At 42.1% G+C, this 18086-nt stretch overlaps 1 protein-coding gene across 5 annotated transcripts; it reads right to left on the bottom strand.

The window, feature by feature from the left end:
• Positions 1-1759: 1759 nt before the first annotated feature.
• thg1l.L (tRNA-histidine guanylyltransferase 1-like L homeolog) lies at positions 1760-17352 on the bottom strand. 5 transcript variants are annotated; one of them, XM_041585200.1, is made up of 8 exons: positions 16922-17352; positions 16515-16637; positions 16158-16208; positions 13636-13812; positions 11785-11954; positions 11049-11137; positions 10797-10904; positions 1760-2526 (listed from the first exon to the last, which is right to left on the bottom strand). In XM_041585200.1, the coding sequence occupies exons 1-8, from the start codon at positions 17101-17103 to the stop codon at positions 2365-2367; spliced, it is 1062 nt and encodes a 353-aa protein (XP_041441134.1). In that variant the 5' UTR covers positions 17104-17352; the 3' UTR covers positions 1760-2364.
• Between the last annotated feature and the right edge of the window lie 734 nt (positions 17353-18086).

The following is an 18086-nucleotide window of genomic DNA, read 5'->3' as shown; positions in this document are numbered from 1 at the left end:
TTCGTGCAGGTACGCAACCGGTTCCCCTAGTGTGACGGTGAGCGCATCTGCCTCCCTAGATCCTAACCTTCCAGCGGTCGCCGCCTGAGTGAGCAGGAAAGAAGAGGCGGCGGGAGGCAGAAGGAGACGGTGAGCGCATCTGCCTCCCTAGATCCTAACCTTCCAGCGCATCTGCCTCCCCGATCCTAACCTGTTCTGATCCTAACCTTCCAGCACATCTGCTAATCGAAGGCCGCATCTATGTCTTTCGGCTGAAGTTGCGCGCGCATCTCATAGATCCTAACCGAAGTTGCGTGCGCATCTGCCTCCCCTCCACTCGGGACATAGATAGGCCTTCGGTTAGTATATAGGATGCTTTTGGGATCAAAATCTTTTGGTTATGTTGGAGCCATAAAATGACTAGATCCAGTGCAATGGAAAATCCAGTGTTATGTGGAGGCAAAAGTTTATTTTGCTTACTAGTTTTTATCCACAAAATTACATTAGGGAGGAAGGAAATGCTATAAAATAAATGTGTTAAACAGTATGTGAAACACTTCAGAGCAGTGCTGTCCAATTTCTGTGGTACCGAGGGACAGAATGTTCAGTAGTGGAGGGCTGATAATGGAAGCCGGTATTGATCCTTCCCCTTTTAAAAACCACACCCATGTTATCACCAAAACTATTAAGGCCATGTCCACATTAATGGTGGTAACACATAAAAAAACGAAATGGTTAGTGCTCACTACAGGGATATCACTCATATGTGAAACTTGTTCATGTCATAATACATATCCTTAAATCCATAAGCCTCCTCCTCCCCTGTAGATAGCAAAGCAACCCCCAGTACATGATCAAAAACCTTGGGTACCCCTAACAAGTATTTTCAAATGTGAACAAACCCCCCACCAGAGGGTATGGCCCACACAAGCAGAGTACAGCACGGACAGACAGAGTATGGCATACACATGCAGAGTAGGGCAGGCAGAGTAGAGTACGACAGGGAAACATATCAGGACCACTCTGAGGTGTGAACAATGTAGGGGCCATTTAATCTCAGTTCTATCACCTATTGAAGCTTACACAACGGTAAGCAATCAAAGCAACCAGACTTCAATGGAGGGCAACACAAGGGGCGGGGGGGGGAGCGCCAGTTAGACCGCACTGCTTTAAAGCATACATGTACATATTTACACATTATGCCAAACGTAAGACTACTCAATTATGTACACCATGCCTAAATCACTGCTCTCATCCAAAATCCTTCACTGTTTCATGTGGCCCCCCTTAAAATTGCTGACTAACTCAGTTAGAGAGGAAGTTGTTGTATCTTCTGTTATGTTAGACATCCAGTCCTCCAGCCTTTATACATTACATTTTTTGGCTAAATAACAAAATTGGAAACTTTTATTTTTATACTGAACTGTTCCTTCAAGTTAGTTTTTATTATGTTACAGAATGGCTAATTCTAATCAACTTTTCAAGTGGCCTTCATTTTTCTCCTTTTTATAGTTATATTTATATTTGTCTCTTATGCATATCAAAGCATGGTTTCTAGGGTAATTTGGACCCTAGCAACCTTATTGCTGAAAATGCAAACTGGAAAACTGCTGAATAAAAAGCGAATTAACTCAAAAACCACAAATAAAAACCAATGGCAAATTGTCTCTGAAGATCACCCTCTACATCATACTAAACATTTGAACAACCCCTTTAAGTGTAGAGCACTGGCCAGAAGTTACAGAATAACTTATTGGTAAGTAGAGGCATAAGCATTTACTCATTATTCAAGACAGGGCTACTTTTATTACCAAAATATTTTAACCAGATCTCTCCCTGTATTAATGTCCTTGGATATCTATGGGCACATTTACAATATTTGGACAAAGTGCAAAAAAACAAGCTCACAAATACAATTTAAAGGTGAACTCCACAAAAACATAACAAGCTTTTTGAAAAGTAAACAATTTCAAGCAACTTTGCAATATACATCAATTATCTAAGTTTACCTATAAACAAGGATCATGGCCACATTTCTTCTGTGTTGTGAAACCCTTTAGACTAAGGGCTATTTTTCCCTTTATTATATTTTAACACAAAAGTAAATACAATGTAACTGTCACTCGCTGTACAATGCACAGCTCTGAGAATTCTGAACAGATTTACCCTGCAAATAAATTTTTCTTGTCTTAGAACTGGGTGTGATGCAGGCTTCAGCAATGTTTAGATTTTTTACAGTATGAAAATATTTACATATATACTAGGGCATGCTATTAGAGTTTAAATTGTGGCATTTTCATCACAAGTCTAGGTGCTTTCTTAACTCTTTTATACTTGGAGGGGGTGCAAATAAAATAAACAGCAAAACAGACTTTGTAATAAAAGTTAACAGGCATCTGAAAGAATGGATGGATGCTCCTCCCAAAACTGGTCTCCAATGATATCGCAGTGCAATTCAACAATTTCATTTCGCCAGCGGGACACCTCAACCTCCTTCTCATCTGCCTCATTGGGAAGTTTGATTCTTTTCTTGCTCACTTCATTCACCTTTAAAAACAGAAGTAGTATTTAAAGGAGTGGTTCACATTTAGCTTTTAGTATATTAAAGAATGGCCTATTCCTAACAACTTTGCAATTGGGCTTCGTTATTTATTTTGTACAGGTATGGGATCAGTTATCCGGAAATCCATTTACCAGAAAGTTCTGAATTACGTATGGTCGTCTTCCATAGACTCCATTGTAACCAAATAATCCAAATTTAAAAAAAACAGTTTTCTTTTTTCTCTGTGATAATAAAACAGAACCTTGTACTTGATCCAACTTATTTGGTTTATTTAATGGTCACAAGATTTTCTAGTAGACTTAAGGTATGAAGATCCAAATTACAGAAAGAGCTGTTATATAGAAAACCCCAGGTCCTGAGCATTCTGGATAACAGGCCCCATACCCTAGCAACCAGGTAGCTCCTGAAATACCATTGGACAGCTGCTGAACAGAAAGCTAAATAACAACAAAAAAAAAAAACAATAAAAAAATAAATATCAAAAAAATAGAATATCAATGTCTACAGCATACTAAAAGTCAAGGTGAATTTAAAGGTGAAATGGGTGATGAATTTTGTTTACCTCAACATGAAATCTAGATGTCTAGAAAACATCAGATTCTTTTTGCTCTATATTTTAAGAAAGATTCTTCACCTATATCAGTCTCATTAAGTTTTTTTTTTTTTTTTTTTTTAAAGCACTAAGTCCAATAAATAAATGCTGTTATTTTATATAATGGATTTACTTTACAATATATGTGTGCCATATTGGATCTCTCATGAACCATGTTCATGTTAAATGAACCTGAATTCATTGCTAACTCGTCTTGCATTGTGACGTCTGTATTCTATGTAATGTACATTGTTAGTTGGTCCATAAGACAACAGACAGCAGCCCAGAACATATGCAGTAAGTCATCACAAAGAATATAGAGAGCTAGTGTGGGCATCTTCTAATGTAAAGATTAGAAGGACTGTTCTGACCTTGGGACATCTTTTCTGGGTAACAGAGAATCCTGTATAGATTTATCCAAACATTGCCCCTTTCAAAGTTTAAATTGGCAACATACTTGATTTTACTTTGCACAGTAAGTTAGTGTGCGGTGGAACGCATTTGTGTTCCACTTCAGGCTCCTCTGCAGCCGGAAAGCTCCCTGCGTCTAGAAAGGAAGCTTAGATGCGTGGAACGCATACCGTATATACTCGAGTATAAGCCGACCCGAGTATAAGCCAAGGTACCTAATTTTACCTACGAAAACTGGGAAAACGTATTGACTCGAGTATAAGCCTAGACACAACTACAGCCCTGTCTCCCAGCAGCGCAAATTCCGCCAAAGCGACCCCCCCCAGCGATCAACCGGACTTCTTTGCAAAGTTGATGGTGACAAAGAATTGCCAAATGGATTACTGTGTGCATTGTCCCACTGTCATGTGCAGAGGGTGCTGTGTGGTATTGCCATCACTGTTGATCCTTCATATAACCAACAGAGGACGCTGTGTGATATTGCAGTCACTGTTATTCTTTCATATAACCAACAGAGGGCGCTGTGTGATATTGCAGTCACTGTTATTCTTTCATATAACCAACAGAGGGCGCTGTGTGATATTGCAGTCACTGTTAATCTTTCATATAACCAACAGAGGGCGCACTGTTATACTCTCATATAACCAGAGGGTGCTGTGTGATAGATATTGCAGTCACTGTTATTCTTTCATATAACCAACAGATGGCGCTTTGTGATCTTGCAGTCACTGTTATTCTTTTCCCAGTCCTCTCCATGTCAATACGTTCTGGGATAGGTCCCTCCCTCTCCTTATTGTAGAACCCACCCATTAATTAATTAATAAATGCTTACCCCCCGCACATCTCGGCGTCTTTTTTTGGGTTCTTGTTCTCTCTCCAGAGCTCCCTGTAGGAGCTCGTTGTTTGTTTTTCCCACGGGTGTAGCATGGGGCTGTTGTGGAACGTCCCAGAGACTGAGTTTTTTGGCCTCTGTATCGGCCTTTTCTCCTACAGCATGACCTCTTGTTTGCGGGCAGAGGTTCAGGTAAACTGTGGTCTCCCTGTTTTCCCCCAGGCTTATCCGGCCCATGATGGCGTCCGGCGGCGCGTAGGTTCCCGCACCAAGCGGAACTTACTTGGGGAACAGGGGGATGGCGGCAGGTAGGGCACTTTGCTAAGCGCATCATTTCCCTCCGGGAGGGAGGGGAGACGGATTCGGAACGTCCGCTTCCTTAGACACCGCCGGATCTATGCGGGTCACATTGGTCTCTTCCGGTCACGTGGGATCAGACGCGGAGCCTTCCCTTCCCTCCGGTTGGGCGTTTTCTCTGCGGGATGCTGGGATTGGATCCCCGCTCTGGGGGCAGGGTCGACCAGACCTTTTTAAGGGAGACAGGAAATAGGGACTGCTGTAACCTGCAGTCTGGCGAACGAGGACGCTGCTCCTGCTTAAGAAGTGCTGTCTCCTGGTAGGTAGGGGAACAATTGTCAGGGAACTGGGCTAGGAGCCTGTTTATGCATTCAGGGTGCATTTTGCCTTTTTTTTTTGGCAGGTTGCCCAGTTCCTGGCTTGTTCCAGCCGCCATCCCCAGAAAGTCTACACCCCTGGTTGAGGTAAAAAAAAAAAAAAAGGGGGATCTACATTTCTAGAGAATGACAAATGTCTAAGGGGGGATGCTCGTAAGCAGTTCCCAAGACTTTTAATACTCTTTTCTTTTCTCTCTGTTTTTTATTATGGCAGTGCTATGCGGCCTTCCAGATCCAGAGAAAGATCCAAAGAACAATCTATCACCAGGGAGGAGAATGTTCAAGCTACACAAGCTCAATGCTTGGGGTGCTCGGAGACACCGCTTCCGGATAAGAAATTATGTCAAGCATGCCTGTCAACACAGATATCCTCACCTGGATTAAGGAGACTGTGGCTAAGGAAGTGCAGGCGGCATCCAAGGATTTAGGAGGGACCCATGGGGTCTCTATGGTGCCGGAAGAGGAAGGGGAATTAGGCACTAGCTCTGTACTGGAGTCAGATACCGAGCAAGAGGAGGAGGCTCAGCTTTCTACCTTTGATTTTGCTCTTGTACAGCCTTTGATAAGAGCAGTAAGATCTTCCCTAGCTCTGCAGCAAGAGGAGCAGGCAACCACTTCCTCCTTTCTTCCGAAGGCTAAAAGCCCCGCACTATTCTTTCCTCTACATCAGGAAGTGTTGGATTTGGTCAAAACCGAATGGGAATCGGTGTCCAAAAGGAGTTCTACTCAATCGAGGTTCAATAAGCTTTATCCATTTAGAGAGGAAGAGATTAAGGACATTTCTACTCTCCCCAAGGTGGATGCTCCAGTTCTTAATCTGTCTAAAAATAGTGTTGCCCATAGAGGACCAAGCAACATTGAAGGATTCTATGGACAGACGACTTGAAACAGATTTAAAGAGAGCTTTCTTAGTGGCAGGGGAGTCCCTTAAACCAGCCATGGCAAGTTTATCAGTAGTCAAGGCATTGGAAGTCTGGCTGTCAAACATAGAATCAGCTCTGAGAGAGGGTCGTGATAGGACCGAAATCATAGATGGCCTGAAGGAACTCAAGCTGGGTTCATCATTTCTTATGAATGCCCTTGTTGATCAGCTTCATCTTGCTTCAAGATCTTTGGCTTTGTCCGTCTCGGCTAGCTCTGTGGCTCAGATCCTGGGAAGCTGATGCAGCCTCCAAATTTGCCCTGTGTTCCTTACCCTTCAAGGGTCAGACTTTGTTCGGGAAAAAATTGGAGGACCTGATTTCAAAAGCCTCAGGTGGTAAGAGCCAGCTGATGCCTCAGAAAAGAAAGAGAAGATATCCCAGTAAACAGTCGGCCAAGGGCAGAGGCTCGTTTAGATCTAGATCTCTTCCATATGATCAGCGGAATTTTCGTTCCAGAAACGACAATTCAAGATCAGGCAACTGGAGAGGGGGACAATCAGGATTTTTTAGGGGCGCAAGAGGCAAGTCCTCTAGCAATCCCAGAAAGCAGTTCTGAAGGTGGTGCTCCCCAGGGGCAAACAGTAGGGGCAAGATTGACACTGTTTCGAACCGCCTGGGAAAAGTCAATAGAAGACAAATGGATCCTGAGCATCATTCGAGAAGGTTACCGGTTGGAGTTCAAATATTTACCTCTACCATCTTTTCGACCATCACCCCTGCCTTTGTGTCCAATAAAGAGAAGGGCGCTTCAGGCATGTCTATCAAACTTGAGGACGCAAGGGGTTATCGCTCAGGTCCCAAGAGAAGAATGGGGTCAAGGGAATTATTCAACCTTTTTCATAGTACAGAAACAGTCAGGCACCTGGCGTCCAATACTGGATCTAAACAGCGTCAATCGAGTCTTAAGAGTCCAGAGGTTCAGAATGGAATCCATAGATTCAGTCAGAGGAGCAATTGCACCAGGAGATTGGATGTGCTCCCTGGACATCACAGACACGTATCATCATGTTCCCGTCTGCAAGAGAGATCAAAGATTCCTCAGATTCAAGGTAAACAAGTGTCATTTTCAATTCAGGTGCCTACCCTTCGGCCTCTCCACAGCCCCGAGGGTATTCTCGAAGGTCATGGTCACTCTCATAGCTCAACTGCGTTGGCAGGGCCTCAGGGTGTTCCATTATTTGGACGATCTCATAATTTTAGCCTCCACCCAATCTCAGGCTGCCAGGCACAGAGACAGGGTGATGGATTTTCTCAAGTCTCATGGATGGACCCTGAATTTACAAAAAAGTCAATTGCAGCCAGCCCAGACTATAAAATACCTGAGAGCAATTCTAGACTCCAGAGAGGGAATAATTTCCTTGTCCATAGAAAGACAGGAAACCCTCAGGAGGGAAGTCAAATCCATTATCGGGTGCCAAAGAGTATCGGCAAGTACATGCCTAAGAATTTTGGGGATGATGTCTTCCACCATCGGCTTGGTTCCCTGGTCCAATTGGAGAATGAGGAAACTTCAGCACCTGTTCATCCAACAATGGGACGGCTGGAACAACCTATAGAAATTTTTCCCTGGGTAGTCCCAGAATTACACTGGTGGCTGGTTCCCCAGCATCTGTCCCGAGGCTCCGAGTTGTTCCCAAGTGCCTGGATTACAGTAACCACAGATGCCTCTGGCAAAGGATGGGGGGCTCAGTTAGATGCCCAGGTAGCTCAAGGTTCATGGCCAAAACATTGGTCAGGAGAGCCATCAAATATCTTAGAGCTAAGGGCCATTCATCAAGCCTGCTTACATTTCCAGGAGCAGCTCAGAGGCTCAAGACTAAAGATAAGAAGCGACAATATGACAGCCGTGTCTTACATCAGAAGACAAGGGGGAACAAGGAGTTCTCTTCTCCTGGCAGAGGTGGAACCAATTTTTCAATGGGCAGTGTCAACACTGATAGATTTCACGGCTGTATATCTCCCAGGAAAATTGAACAAGGCCGCAGATTTCCTCAGCAGGTATGCAGTTGGGAGACACAATTGGAGTCTGAATCAGGGGATCTTCCAGACTCTAGTTCGGATTTGGGGGCAACCGGTCATAGACCTCATGGCCTCATCCAGCAACTCCAAATGTCCCCTCTTTTTCTCAAGGGAACAGGATCCAAGGGCACTAGCAGTGGATGCTCTGTCCCAGAAATGGAATCACCGTTTATGCTACATCTTTCCTCCTCTTCCTCTGATTCAGACAGTAATTCAGAAGATCAAGCAGGACCAAGCGGAGGTAGTATGCATTGCTCCATCTTGGCCGAGGAGACCTTGGTTCACGGACCTGGTACAGCTCTCAACAGATCGACCATGGAAACTCCCGATCTCGGGAGATCTGCTAGTCCAGGGACCTTTTGTACATCCAGATCCGGGTTCGCTGGCACTCATGGCTTGGCGGTTGAGCGGCAGACCTTAGAGTCTCAGGGACTCTCCCAGAATGTCATCCAAACTCTATTAAGATCTAGAAAGACTTCGACAAATTCTCTATATTCAAGAATTTGGGACACTTTTTCGAAAAGTCGAAGGACATCTCAAGCCTTGCCGATTTCAATCTCTGAAGTCTTAGAATTTCTACAGACAGGGATAGATAAGAATCTGTCAGTACTCTGAGAACTCAGGTATCAGCAATTTCAGCAGTTTCAGGAGTGAAATGGCCACAACATCCTCTGGTTTCTCGATTTTTTAAGGCAGCCATCAGAATCTTGCCTGCTAGAAGACCAACATGCCCTTCTTGGGATCTCCCTAGAGTTCTCAAAATGTTGAGCGCTCCTCCTTTTGATGCAATGGACTCTCTCTCACTATGGCTATTGACAGTTAAGTCAGTCTTTCTGGTGGCCATTACGTCAGCAAAGAGAGTGGGAGAATTACAGGCCCTCAGTTTCTCCCAAGATAGTCCTACATTCTTACCAGATCGGGTAGTTTTAAGGTTCATTCCAGACTTCAAACCCAAGGTGGTCTCACCTTTCCATCTCAGGGATGAGCTGGTCTTACCAGCCTTCCCGGAAGAAGCAAATTCACCAAATCTACAAGCTCTAGATGTGGCAGAGAATATTAGAATATACTACGAAAGAACCATCCCCATCAGAAAGTCGGACAGACTTTTTATTATCCCGGCTGACTCTAGGAAAGGAAATTCAGCCTCATCAAGATCAATTTCCCAGTGGATAAGGTGGATAATTAGAAGAGCATATTCCTCCGCTGACCTTCCAGAACCATTGGAACTAAGGGCTCACTCAACCAGGGGACAAGCAGCTTCATGGGCAGCAGAAGCAGGGGTTCTCTTAGAGGTGATCTGCCGAGCAGCATCTTGGTCTACTCCATGCACCTTCATCTCTCACTATAAACTGGATGTGAGAGCCTCAGAATATTCTCTTTTTGTATCTAAGGTCCTTAAAACCGCTTCCTATAGGAAATAAATATTTTTGCAGCAAATTGTCTGAGTATCTTATTTTCTCTCCCACCCTGGGACACAACTTGCTACGTCTCAGAACGTATTGACATGGAGGGGACTGGGAAAAAGGGAAAATTCTATCATACTTACCGTAATTTTCCGGTCCTCTCCATGTCAAGGTTTTCCCTACCCGGTATGTCTTGGAAATGTTCTGAACTTATAACTAGACGCCGAGATGTGCGGGGGGGGTAAGCATTTATTAATTAATGGGTGGGTTCTACAATTAGGAGAGGGAGGGACCTATCCCAGAACGTATTGACATGGAGAGGACCGGAAAAGGAAAATTACGGTAAGTATGATAGAATTTTCCCTTTTCATATAACCAACAGAGGGTGCAGTGTGATATTGCAGTCTCTCCCCAAGCGAACTATTGGTATAGGAATGATTAAAAGTGACTGCAATCTCATCTACTGCCACTGACTCGCGTATAAGCCGAGGTAGACTTTTTCAGCACATTTTGGATGCTGAAAACCTCGGCTTATGCTCGAGTATATACGGTATGTGTCCCACAGCATACTGGCAGGTGCTCTCTCCACTTTCAGGAAGTGGCTGTTATGTCACTCGCCGCAAATTTTCGTGCCCTACACACAGAGAAAGCCAGGTATAAATATGTTCTTCCTTTTCAGTTCGTTCTTGTCTTCTTTTGATATTTTTGATGTTCTATGACCCTAATGAAGACGTGCAGGGCTGTTGATTATGCTTTTGTAATTTTATTTTTGTAAATAAATTTTCTTTATAAGTGTGCAATCCAAAGTTGTATTTCTGTCCTTAGGCTGCAACAGAATCCTTAAACATAATGTGCAGCAATTCTAGCCTAAATCTATGCTAAGTTTTAGTTCTCCTTTAAAGGAGAAGGAAAGCTACGGAGGCATTTTATTGCCAATAGATTAGCTGCAATAGTGCAAGCTAGAATGCTTTATTTATTCTGTAGAATGTTTTACCATACCTGAGTAAAAAGCTCTAGAAGCTGTTTGTTTAGGATAGGAGCTGCAGTATTAACTTGGTGTGACATCATTTCCTGCCTGAGTCTCTCCCTGCTCTGGGCTCAGATTACAGTAGAGAAGGGGTGGGGAAGAGAAGCAAACTGAGCATGCTCACGCCCAGGGCAATGAGGTTTAAGCTGAAGACAGGAAGTCTGATACAGAAGCCCATGTGTACACAACAGAAGGAAAGAAATGCAGTGTTTCTTTTGACAGAGGACTCGGAGCAGCACTACTTTGAGGGTTTACTTGTGAATTTAGATGGACCTTTCTGAGAAGGCTTACTTAGTTTCAACCTTTCCTTCTCCTTTAAAGAGTATTTATATTAGAATTTTTAGATTATGCTCAGAAAACGTTGCCACCTCACCTTCTGCCATATAAGGACAGAACCTTTCCTGTACAACAGTGGCTCATTATTGTAGTTGATGTTGAAATCTGAAAATAAGATTTCATTCTTCTCTGCAGCAAGTGTTCCCTGGAAATAAAAAATAAAACAAAAAAAACACTAAGATTTAAAGTGATCAAGCATGGTAAATTCTACACACTGCAGGCATGGGACATGACAAAACAGGAAAGCAAAAAAAAAAAAAAGGCAACCGAAAAAAGTCTAAATCCTCACCTTCAATCGGATCTGCGCCTGTACAGGTGTTAAACCTCCTTTATGTACGAGGGACCAGAATGTGGTATTATACAGGTTGTTGATGTGACCTATGAAAACAACATGACAAAAAACAACGAAGACAAAATACTTTAAGAACATAATATTCCACTGGGTTTCCCTAAACATGTCTCATGGTTGTCATGTCCATATGTATTGGTGTGCATTAAACCGATAGATATAAATATCTTAATGCATATAAATACTTCAGCATAAACGCTGGGCATAAAGCTCATATGGACTTCCAAAGCATTTTACTTTTTGTTGGTGTTGACCAAAATCTGTCCAATCACACTGGATGACAATGCTCTATTTGCATCCAATAGTATCACATATTATGTCAAAGGCAGGCCTCTTTGAAACAATCTGTGGTACTGTTGATGTCATCATATATGTGGACTGGGGTGTTTTTCCACGGGGAGAACAGTTAAATGGATGGAGTGTCACAAATGTAAAGCCTTCTGTAAACCAAGTCCCACACACAGTGCTTTTAATGTATATGAAGCTAGAATGGCTGTGTCATAAAGACAGCCCAATTCTCAAGATATTAGCAAGAAATATATTTTATTTGTGTTGCCGTAGTTATAAAAAAAAAAAACTGGCCAAACTTAATTAGCAATTGCTTTTCTATTCTGTTAGTGCAAAGGAAGGCAGAGAAATACAGTCAACACAGTATATTAAAAACAAGGATACTTACAGTCAGCCTGTCTCCAGTTCAGATAATCTTTAAGGTTCTGTTCACTTGGGTACAGGACAACTCTCCCATCAAATCCTGGTGGATAGAGGATTGGCACATCCGGGAAGTATTCCTTCCAGTAGAAAACATAGCTGGAGGCAAACTGCGAGACCACGTGGGTCATAAACTTGCTTATAAACAGAGAGAAGGTTAAAAAAAATGCTCCATTGGGGAAAAAAATTGTATCAACTTTTTTTTATCATTTATTTACATCTGCTTCAGAAATACAATAACAGTTATACGAACTTAAACACAAAGGTATAATATCAAGTGCATATTTTTTTTCTTCCTCTTTTTAATGAGAAGTAGAGTATGTATACTATATATCACGACACAAGTATTATGTTATTATTAGAGTATACTATATCAAGACATTCTATTTAACAAATACTGTCTCTAATAGATCATTATCAATATTTAGGGTTAAAAAAAACTGGCACGTGAAAGTAATCCCCAAATAATTACTCACATAACCCTCTACAGAAAGGATGTAAAACAGCCTTCCAGCTGTCATGGGCTACAACTTGCAGTACCTTTAAAGAAGGAAAGCTACAGAGGCATTTTATTAGCTGCAATAGTGCAAGCTAGAATGTTATATTTATTCTGTAGAATGTTTTACCATACTGGAGTAAAAAGCTCTAGAAGCGCTCTGTTTGTTTAGGATAGCAGTTGCAGTATTAGCTTGGTGTGACATAACTTCCTGCCTGAGTCTCTCCCTGCTCACTTATAGCTCTGGGCTCAGATTACAGCATAAAAGGGAGGGGGGAGGGGAAGAGGAGCAAACTGAGCATGCTCACACCCTGTGCAAGGAGGTTTAAGATGAAGGCAGGAAGTCTGATACAGAAGCCCATGTTGTACACAATAGAAGGAAAGAAATGCAGTATTTCTTTTGACAGGGGACTCAGAGCAACATTACTTGGGGGGTTTACTAGTATATTTATGTGGACCTTTCTTACTTAGTTTAAACCTTTCCTTCTCCTTTAATGGAACAGCAACAACATTTTTTTTTAATGCTTAATTCCCCCAAAACAGCTATAATAGTAAAAGTAAGGCATACTTCCCCTTGGATTTCTTTTAAATCTTCAACTTCAATTTGACTTTCAAAGTGCCCCATAGGAAAAAGAAGAAAAGGCAACAGCAGCTTGAATACCTCTGTGCACTGAACCAGAAGTCTGCATTGTACCAATAACCTAAAGCACTTTTCGGCATCTGTAGCTTAAATATATGCTCACAACATTATCCTCAAAGCTGCCCGAAGGAATAAAAACATAAATTCAAGATACAGACACTGAAAAAAAGCTTAGGTGGTTTAAGGTTATAGATACGGTCAGAGGAATTCAAGCTGCCGTCGCCTTTTCGCTTTTCTCCAATGGGGCTGAAGATTTGAAGTCAGTGGGTAGCAAGCCTTACCTATCGTAGCTATTTTGGGGGGAAATAATATTTAAAAAATGTGGTGTTTCTGGTCCTTTAAAAGTGTGTGCATGTTTATATATGCAAGAAGGAAACATACACATACATTTAACAGAAGCCCAGCTTCCTTGTCTTTAAAATGGATTAGCTGCCACCAGGCACCTATATACTGCTGTGCATCACTGTGCAGGAAGACTACTATAAAATATCTATCATTGAAGGCAACCTTGGATAAACATGTTTAAAATACATACACAGATGTTAGATGAAAATTCCAGCAGCTTTGACTATTTTATAGATAATAATCTAATATCTTTAATATACAATAAACACAAGCCAATGATTTTTGTTCATTAGGGATAATCTTTACACTCAAATCAGTTTTAGGAATTGTCTACTAACCTCGCTCTCCTTTTATACCAGTTGGATTTCTTGTGGAAGACAAAACTGTATTCGTCACTTTGCCCAAAGGCCAGGCAGATAGCATCCAACTCTTCCATGACATTCTGAGCACAACGATTCATGAGCTGCAAAGCACGGACATCGTTGGGTTTGGTGAAATTATGCTGCTCGGCAAACCTATTTCAAGAAAAGGCAGACTTTGAATTATAAAGGCATGAATGTATTACTGATAGAGTTGTATATTTATTTTGGTTCTAGCCAGCTACAGTCCACAATCCATAACATTCTACACTGAATTACTTAGCAGGGCTGCTGCCATCAGTAAACGTGGGGCACCACATTTCTAAGTTAGCAGAGCACCAATTATCCACCCACCGGTCAAAGACTTGTGCAGAATTAATTTTTCCGATTCTACTCCTTAGAGCAGGATCATGTATAAGAGGCTTATTTCCTTTTTTCCCCCCATGAATTGCATGTTTTCCTCTAAAAATTCAAGTTTAAAAATTTTTCTAATACTCTAAAAATTCAAGATTCATTAAAGTGGACCTGTCACCTACACATAAAAAACTGCATAATGAAAGCCCTTTCCAAATTAAATATGGAACCCCAAAATTTTTTTCCATTAAAACATCCATACCTGTTATAAAGGTGTTTAAATATCTAAACTGTCAATCAAATATTACCGCCCCGCCTCTATGCCCGTGGCATAGAGGAGGGGCAGTCAATTACTTTCACTTTCCATTCAGCACTTCCTAGATGTCACTGCTCTCCTCACATTCCCCCTTCCCTCCTCAGGCTCTATAATTGTGTAGGGCACTGCACATGGACATTAGGTCCCTCATTCTGGTTCATACACAAGACTTTGGGGTGATACACAATTTCCCTTAATAAACGTGTCCACAAAATGGCAGCTGCCTGCTTGCTGTGATTGTATAATTCCAAAACAGAAGGAAACAATTTAAATAACAAATACAGTGTAAGTAAAGTTTATTTTGCTCAACTAACATGATAGAAAAGAATTTAAAATTATTTCTTAGGGTGACAGGTCCCCTTTAAGTGTAAAAACCACAAAAAAAAACTTCTCCCAAGCAAAAGCAGTCAAGGTCCCTTACAAATCAATGGGAGCTGCACTAATCCTATGGAACTTTTTTTTAGCCATTCATTTTCTGCACGTTTTTCTGTTCATACCTTTTATATTCGGATATTTTAATATTTTATGGCATTCGTGATTTACTGAAATGGAGTTTAATCGTGGTTTCAAACTAATACCACTAAAACTTGACCTTTAATAAATGGGCCTCCCTGTCTAAACTAGGTATACAGACAGCAATGAGTTAAAGCACGTCTCAAGATATAGGTGTTCCGTCCCTAGTCTCGACCTTCCATTTCTCCTTCGTGGGCAATAAAAAGCAACATGTGCATGAGCATAAAATACCCTTTAATAAATAAATAAAATTGCACTCACAAGCATGCGGCTTTGATTCACATTAAAATCAGCCTAAAAACAATAGGTAGTTTTGTAGCTTTGTAGTGGTTCAGTGTCTCTCTTGCTTCTCTCCAGCATTCATTAGAGTTCACTGCGCATGTCTCCGCTTCACAAAGGGCACGCCTCCACACTTTGTCACCACAGTTTTAGGTGGATTTTAATGCGAATCAAAGCTGCATGTTTGTGACTGCAATTTTATTTGTTTATTAAAGGGTATTTTACGCTTCAGCACGTTGCTTTTTATTGCCCATGAAGGAGAAATGGAAGGTCGAGACTAGGGATGGAACACCTATATCTTGAGACGTGCTTTAACTCATTGCTGTCTGTGAGTATAATAGACCACTGGGAACACCACAGATCATAGTGTAGGTATTATATATACCCCATCCTACTTCATCACCTTAACAAATAACACAATTGATGTGCTTTTTCTCACCTCTTATAACAGTTAAAAATACCTGTGGGGTGCGCTATTTTAATTAACACTAAACACATGTTTGGTGAGACATTAAAAATTACTACACTATATTATTTTTTTCTCTTTTTTGCACCCCAATCATTTCTTTGAAGTGTACAGCAATTATTCTTGGAATTTACTATTTTTTGGGGGCAGAAGAGAGCCTGACAATTGCTGGACTGGGAACACGCTGTGTTTGGGACTCGTGTTGTTTTTCAAATAATATGATTGCCATTTTGGAGTCAGGAAGGAATTTTTTCCCCCTCTGAGGCAATTTGGATAGGCTTCAGATGGGGTTTTTGGCCTTCCTCTGGATCAACTGGTAGTTAGGCAGGTTAAAAATTTGAACTTGATCGACGTGTCTTTTTTTTAACCTAACTTACTATGTTACATGTGGTTTTTGAGTTTGGCTTTTTTATTCAGCAGCTCTCCAGTTTGCAATTTCAGCAATCAGGTTACTAGGATACAAATTACCCTAGCAACCATGCATTGGTTTGAATAAAAGACTGGACTATGAATAGAATAAGCCTGAATAGAAAGAGGAGTCATACAAAGTAGCAATAACAATAAATGCTTTGCCTTAACGAGGATTTGTTTTCTTGGATGGGGTCAGTGACCCCCATCTGAAAGCTGGAAAGAGACAGAAGAAGAGAAATAATTCAAAAACTATAAAAAGTAAATAATGAAATTATGAAGACCACTTGAAAAGTTGTTTAGAATTGCCTATTGTATAACATGCTAAAAGTTAAATAAGAGAAGGAGTTTGACAACAGTAGGAAAGGCACAAACTGGGCAGTGATATATTACACTACATGCATGTATATAAAGCACATATACTTCATCGCCTATTATCTTCAGCCATGGCTGGCACGCGGCACCATACTTTCTACGCAATACCTGGCTTGCGCAACACAACTGCACACGTGTGATGCTCACCGGTGAAAGTTTCGCCCATCCACTCTGACCACCACCCAGCAGTTCCCGAGGCAAGTGTCCTGAACCTCGAAGTTCCTCACGTACTCGAATTTGCTCTTTGCCATTTTCCGGCACAGGATCAATCTCCAGGAAAAAACAGAAAAGCACGAGTTACTCCAGCAACCTAACAGGGGCCGCATTACCGGAAAAGGAAACAGCCACCGCTGTTACCAGAATCAAATATGGACGCCATGGATTAAAACACATTCAGCCGCTAGAGGGAATTAGTAAAGCGTTCAATCATGCCCACTACAAATATGGCCGATACGCGACGCTTCCTAGTTGTGCACATTACATATTTCACTTCTGTGATCACATATAATCACTTCCTTCTTTGCTGTGGCCATCATTTTTCACTCGTTCCTCACCCTTCCTCCCTGCTGACGAACACGTTTCCACAGACAAATGAAGGCACCCAACACGGCTCAATATGAAGCAAACTTTCCCACGGGATAGGAGAGGCGATAATAGCGAACTTTGATTGGTCGACAACCCTCACGAAGGGCGGGATATGACGCATGTGATAAGATCTTGGTTGACTATTTCCCATCCTCAGAAAGGACCGTCCCGAGTCTAGTGGATAGGAAATAGCCGATTCACATGGCAGTGAGCTAGTTCCTATCCCTAGAAAGGACCTAATGCAGTGGTGCGGTACTAAGAAAGGATAGGAATTAGACCATTCTATACAGTAGCGACTAGTTCCTAAACTTCCTATCCTCAGAAAGGCCCAGGGGCGTAAATACTGGGGGAGCAGGGGGTGCAACTGGGCCAGGGCCCGCACCCCCGCAGGGCCACGGTAGATCGCGCGCTGCAGTCGGCTGCAGCGTCAGAGAAAAATCACACAGCGAGGGTGGGGGCGGGCCCGGCTGCACAGCCTGCACCAGGGCACGCCCCCACCAAGTTCCATTACTGGAAAGGCCCGTCCCTTTCGTGCAGGGATCCCCAACCTTTTGAACCCGTGAGCAACATTCAGAAGTAAAAGGAGTTGGAGAGCAACACATGCATGAAAAATGTTCTTGGGGTGCCAAATAAGTGCTGTGATTGGCCATTTGGTAACCCCTATGTGGATTGTCAACCTACATTGAGGCTCTGTTTGGCAGTGCACCTGGTTTTATCTAACCAAAACTTGCCTCCAAGCCGGGAATTCAAAAATAAGCTCCTTCTTTGAGGCCACTGGGAGCAACAATCAAGGGGTTGGAGAGCAGCATGTTTCTCACGAGCTACTGGTTGGGGATCACTGCTCTAGTGGCTAGGAAATAGACAATTCATATGGCGGTGAGCTAGCTCCTATCCCTAGAAATTAACTAAATGCCTCTAGTGGTGAGGTACCAGGAAAGTATAGGAATTAGTCCATTCTAAACTGACAAAGCTAAATGCCATCCAGTACAAGGACCTTCAAAGTAAGGTCCCAAATAAGGATAGAATCTAGTCTGTTCTAATAGAGCTGGCTATTTCCCATCCTTGTAAAGGCCCACACAATATATTAACCTTTTGGTATGTTAAATAGATAGAAACTAATTTGCAAGTCATTAA

This window comes from Xenopus laevis, chromosome 3L (assembly GCF_017654675.1).
Source record: "Xenopus laevis strain J_2021 chromosome 3L, Xenopus_laevis_v10.1, whole genome shotgun sequence".
Lineage (NCBI taxonomy): Eukaryota > Metazoa > Chordata > Amphibia > Anura > Pipidae > Xenopus > Xenopus laevis.
Note: the sequence above shows the minus strand (reverse complement) of the source record. Positions and strands in the feature narration are given on the sequence as shown.

What these genes read in the sequence shown, in the direction of transcription:
- thg1l.L (XM_041585200.1), bottom strand. Translation starts at nt 17,103, where the DNA reads ATGGGAAATAGTCAACCAAGATCTTATCACATGCGTCATATCCCGCCC. An exon ending in TTCGTCAGCAGGGAGGAAGG is followed by an intron (nt 16,638 to 16,921) that starts GTGAGGAACGAG and finishes TTTTTCCTGGAG; the next exon opens with ATTGATCCTGTGCCGGAAAA. An exon ending in GAACTGGAGACAGGCTGACT is followed by an intron (nt 11,138 to 11,784) that starts GTAAGTATCCTT and finishes TTGTTTTCATAG; the next exon opens with GTCACATCAACAACCTGTAT.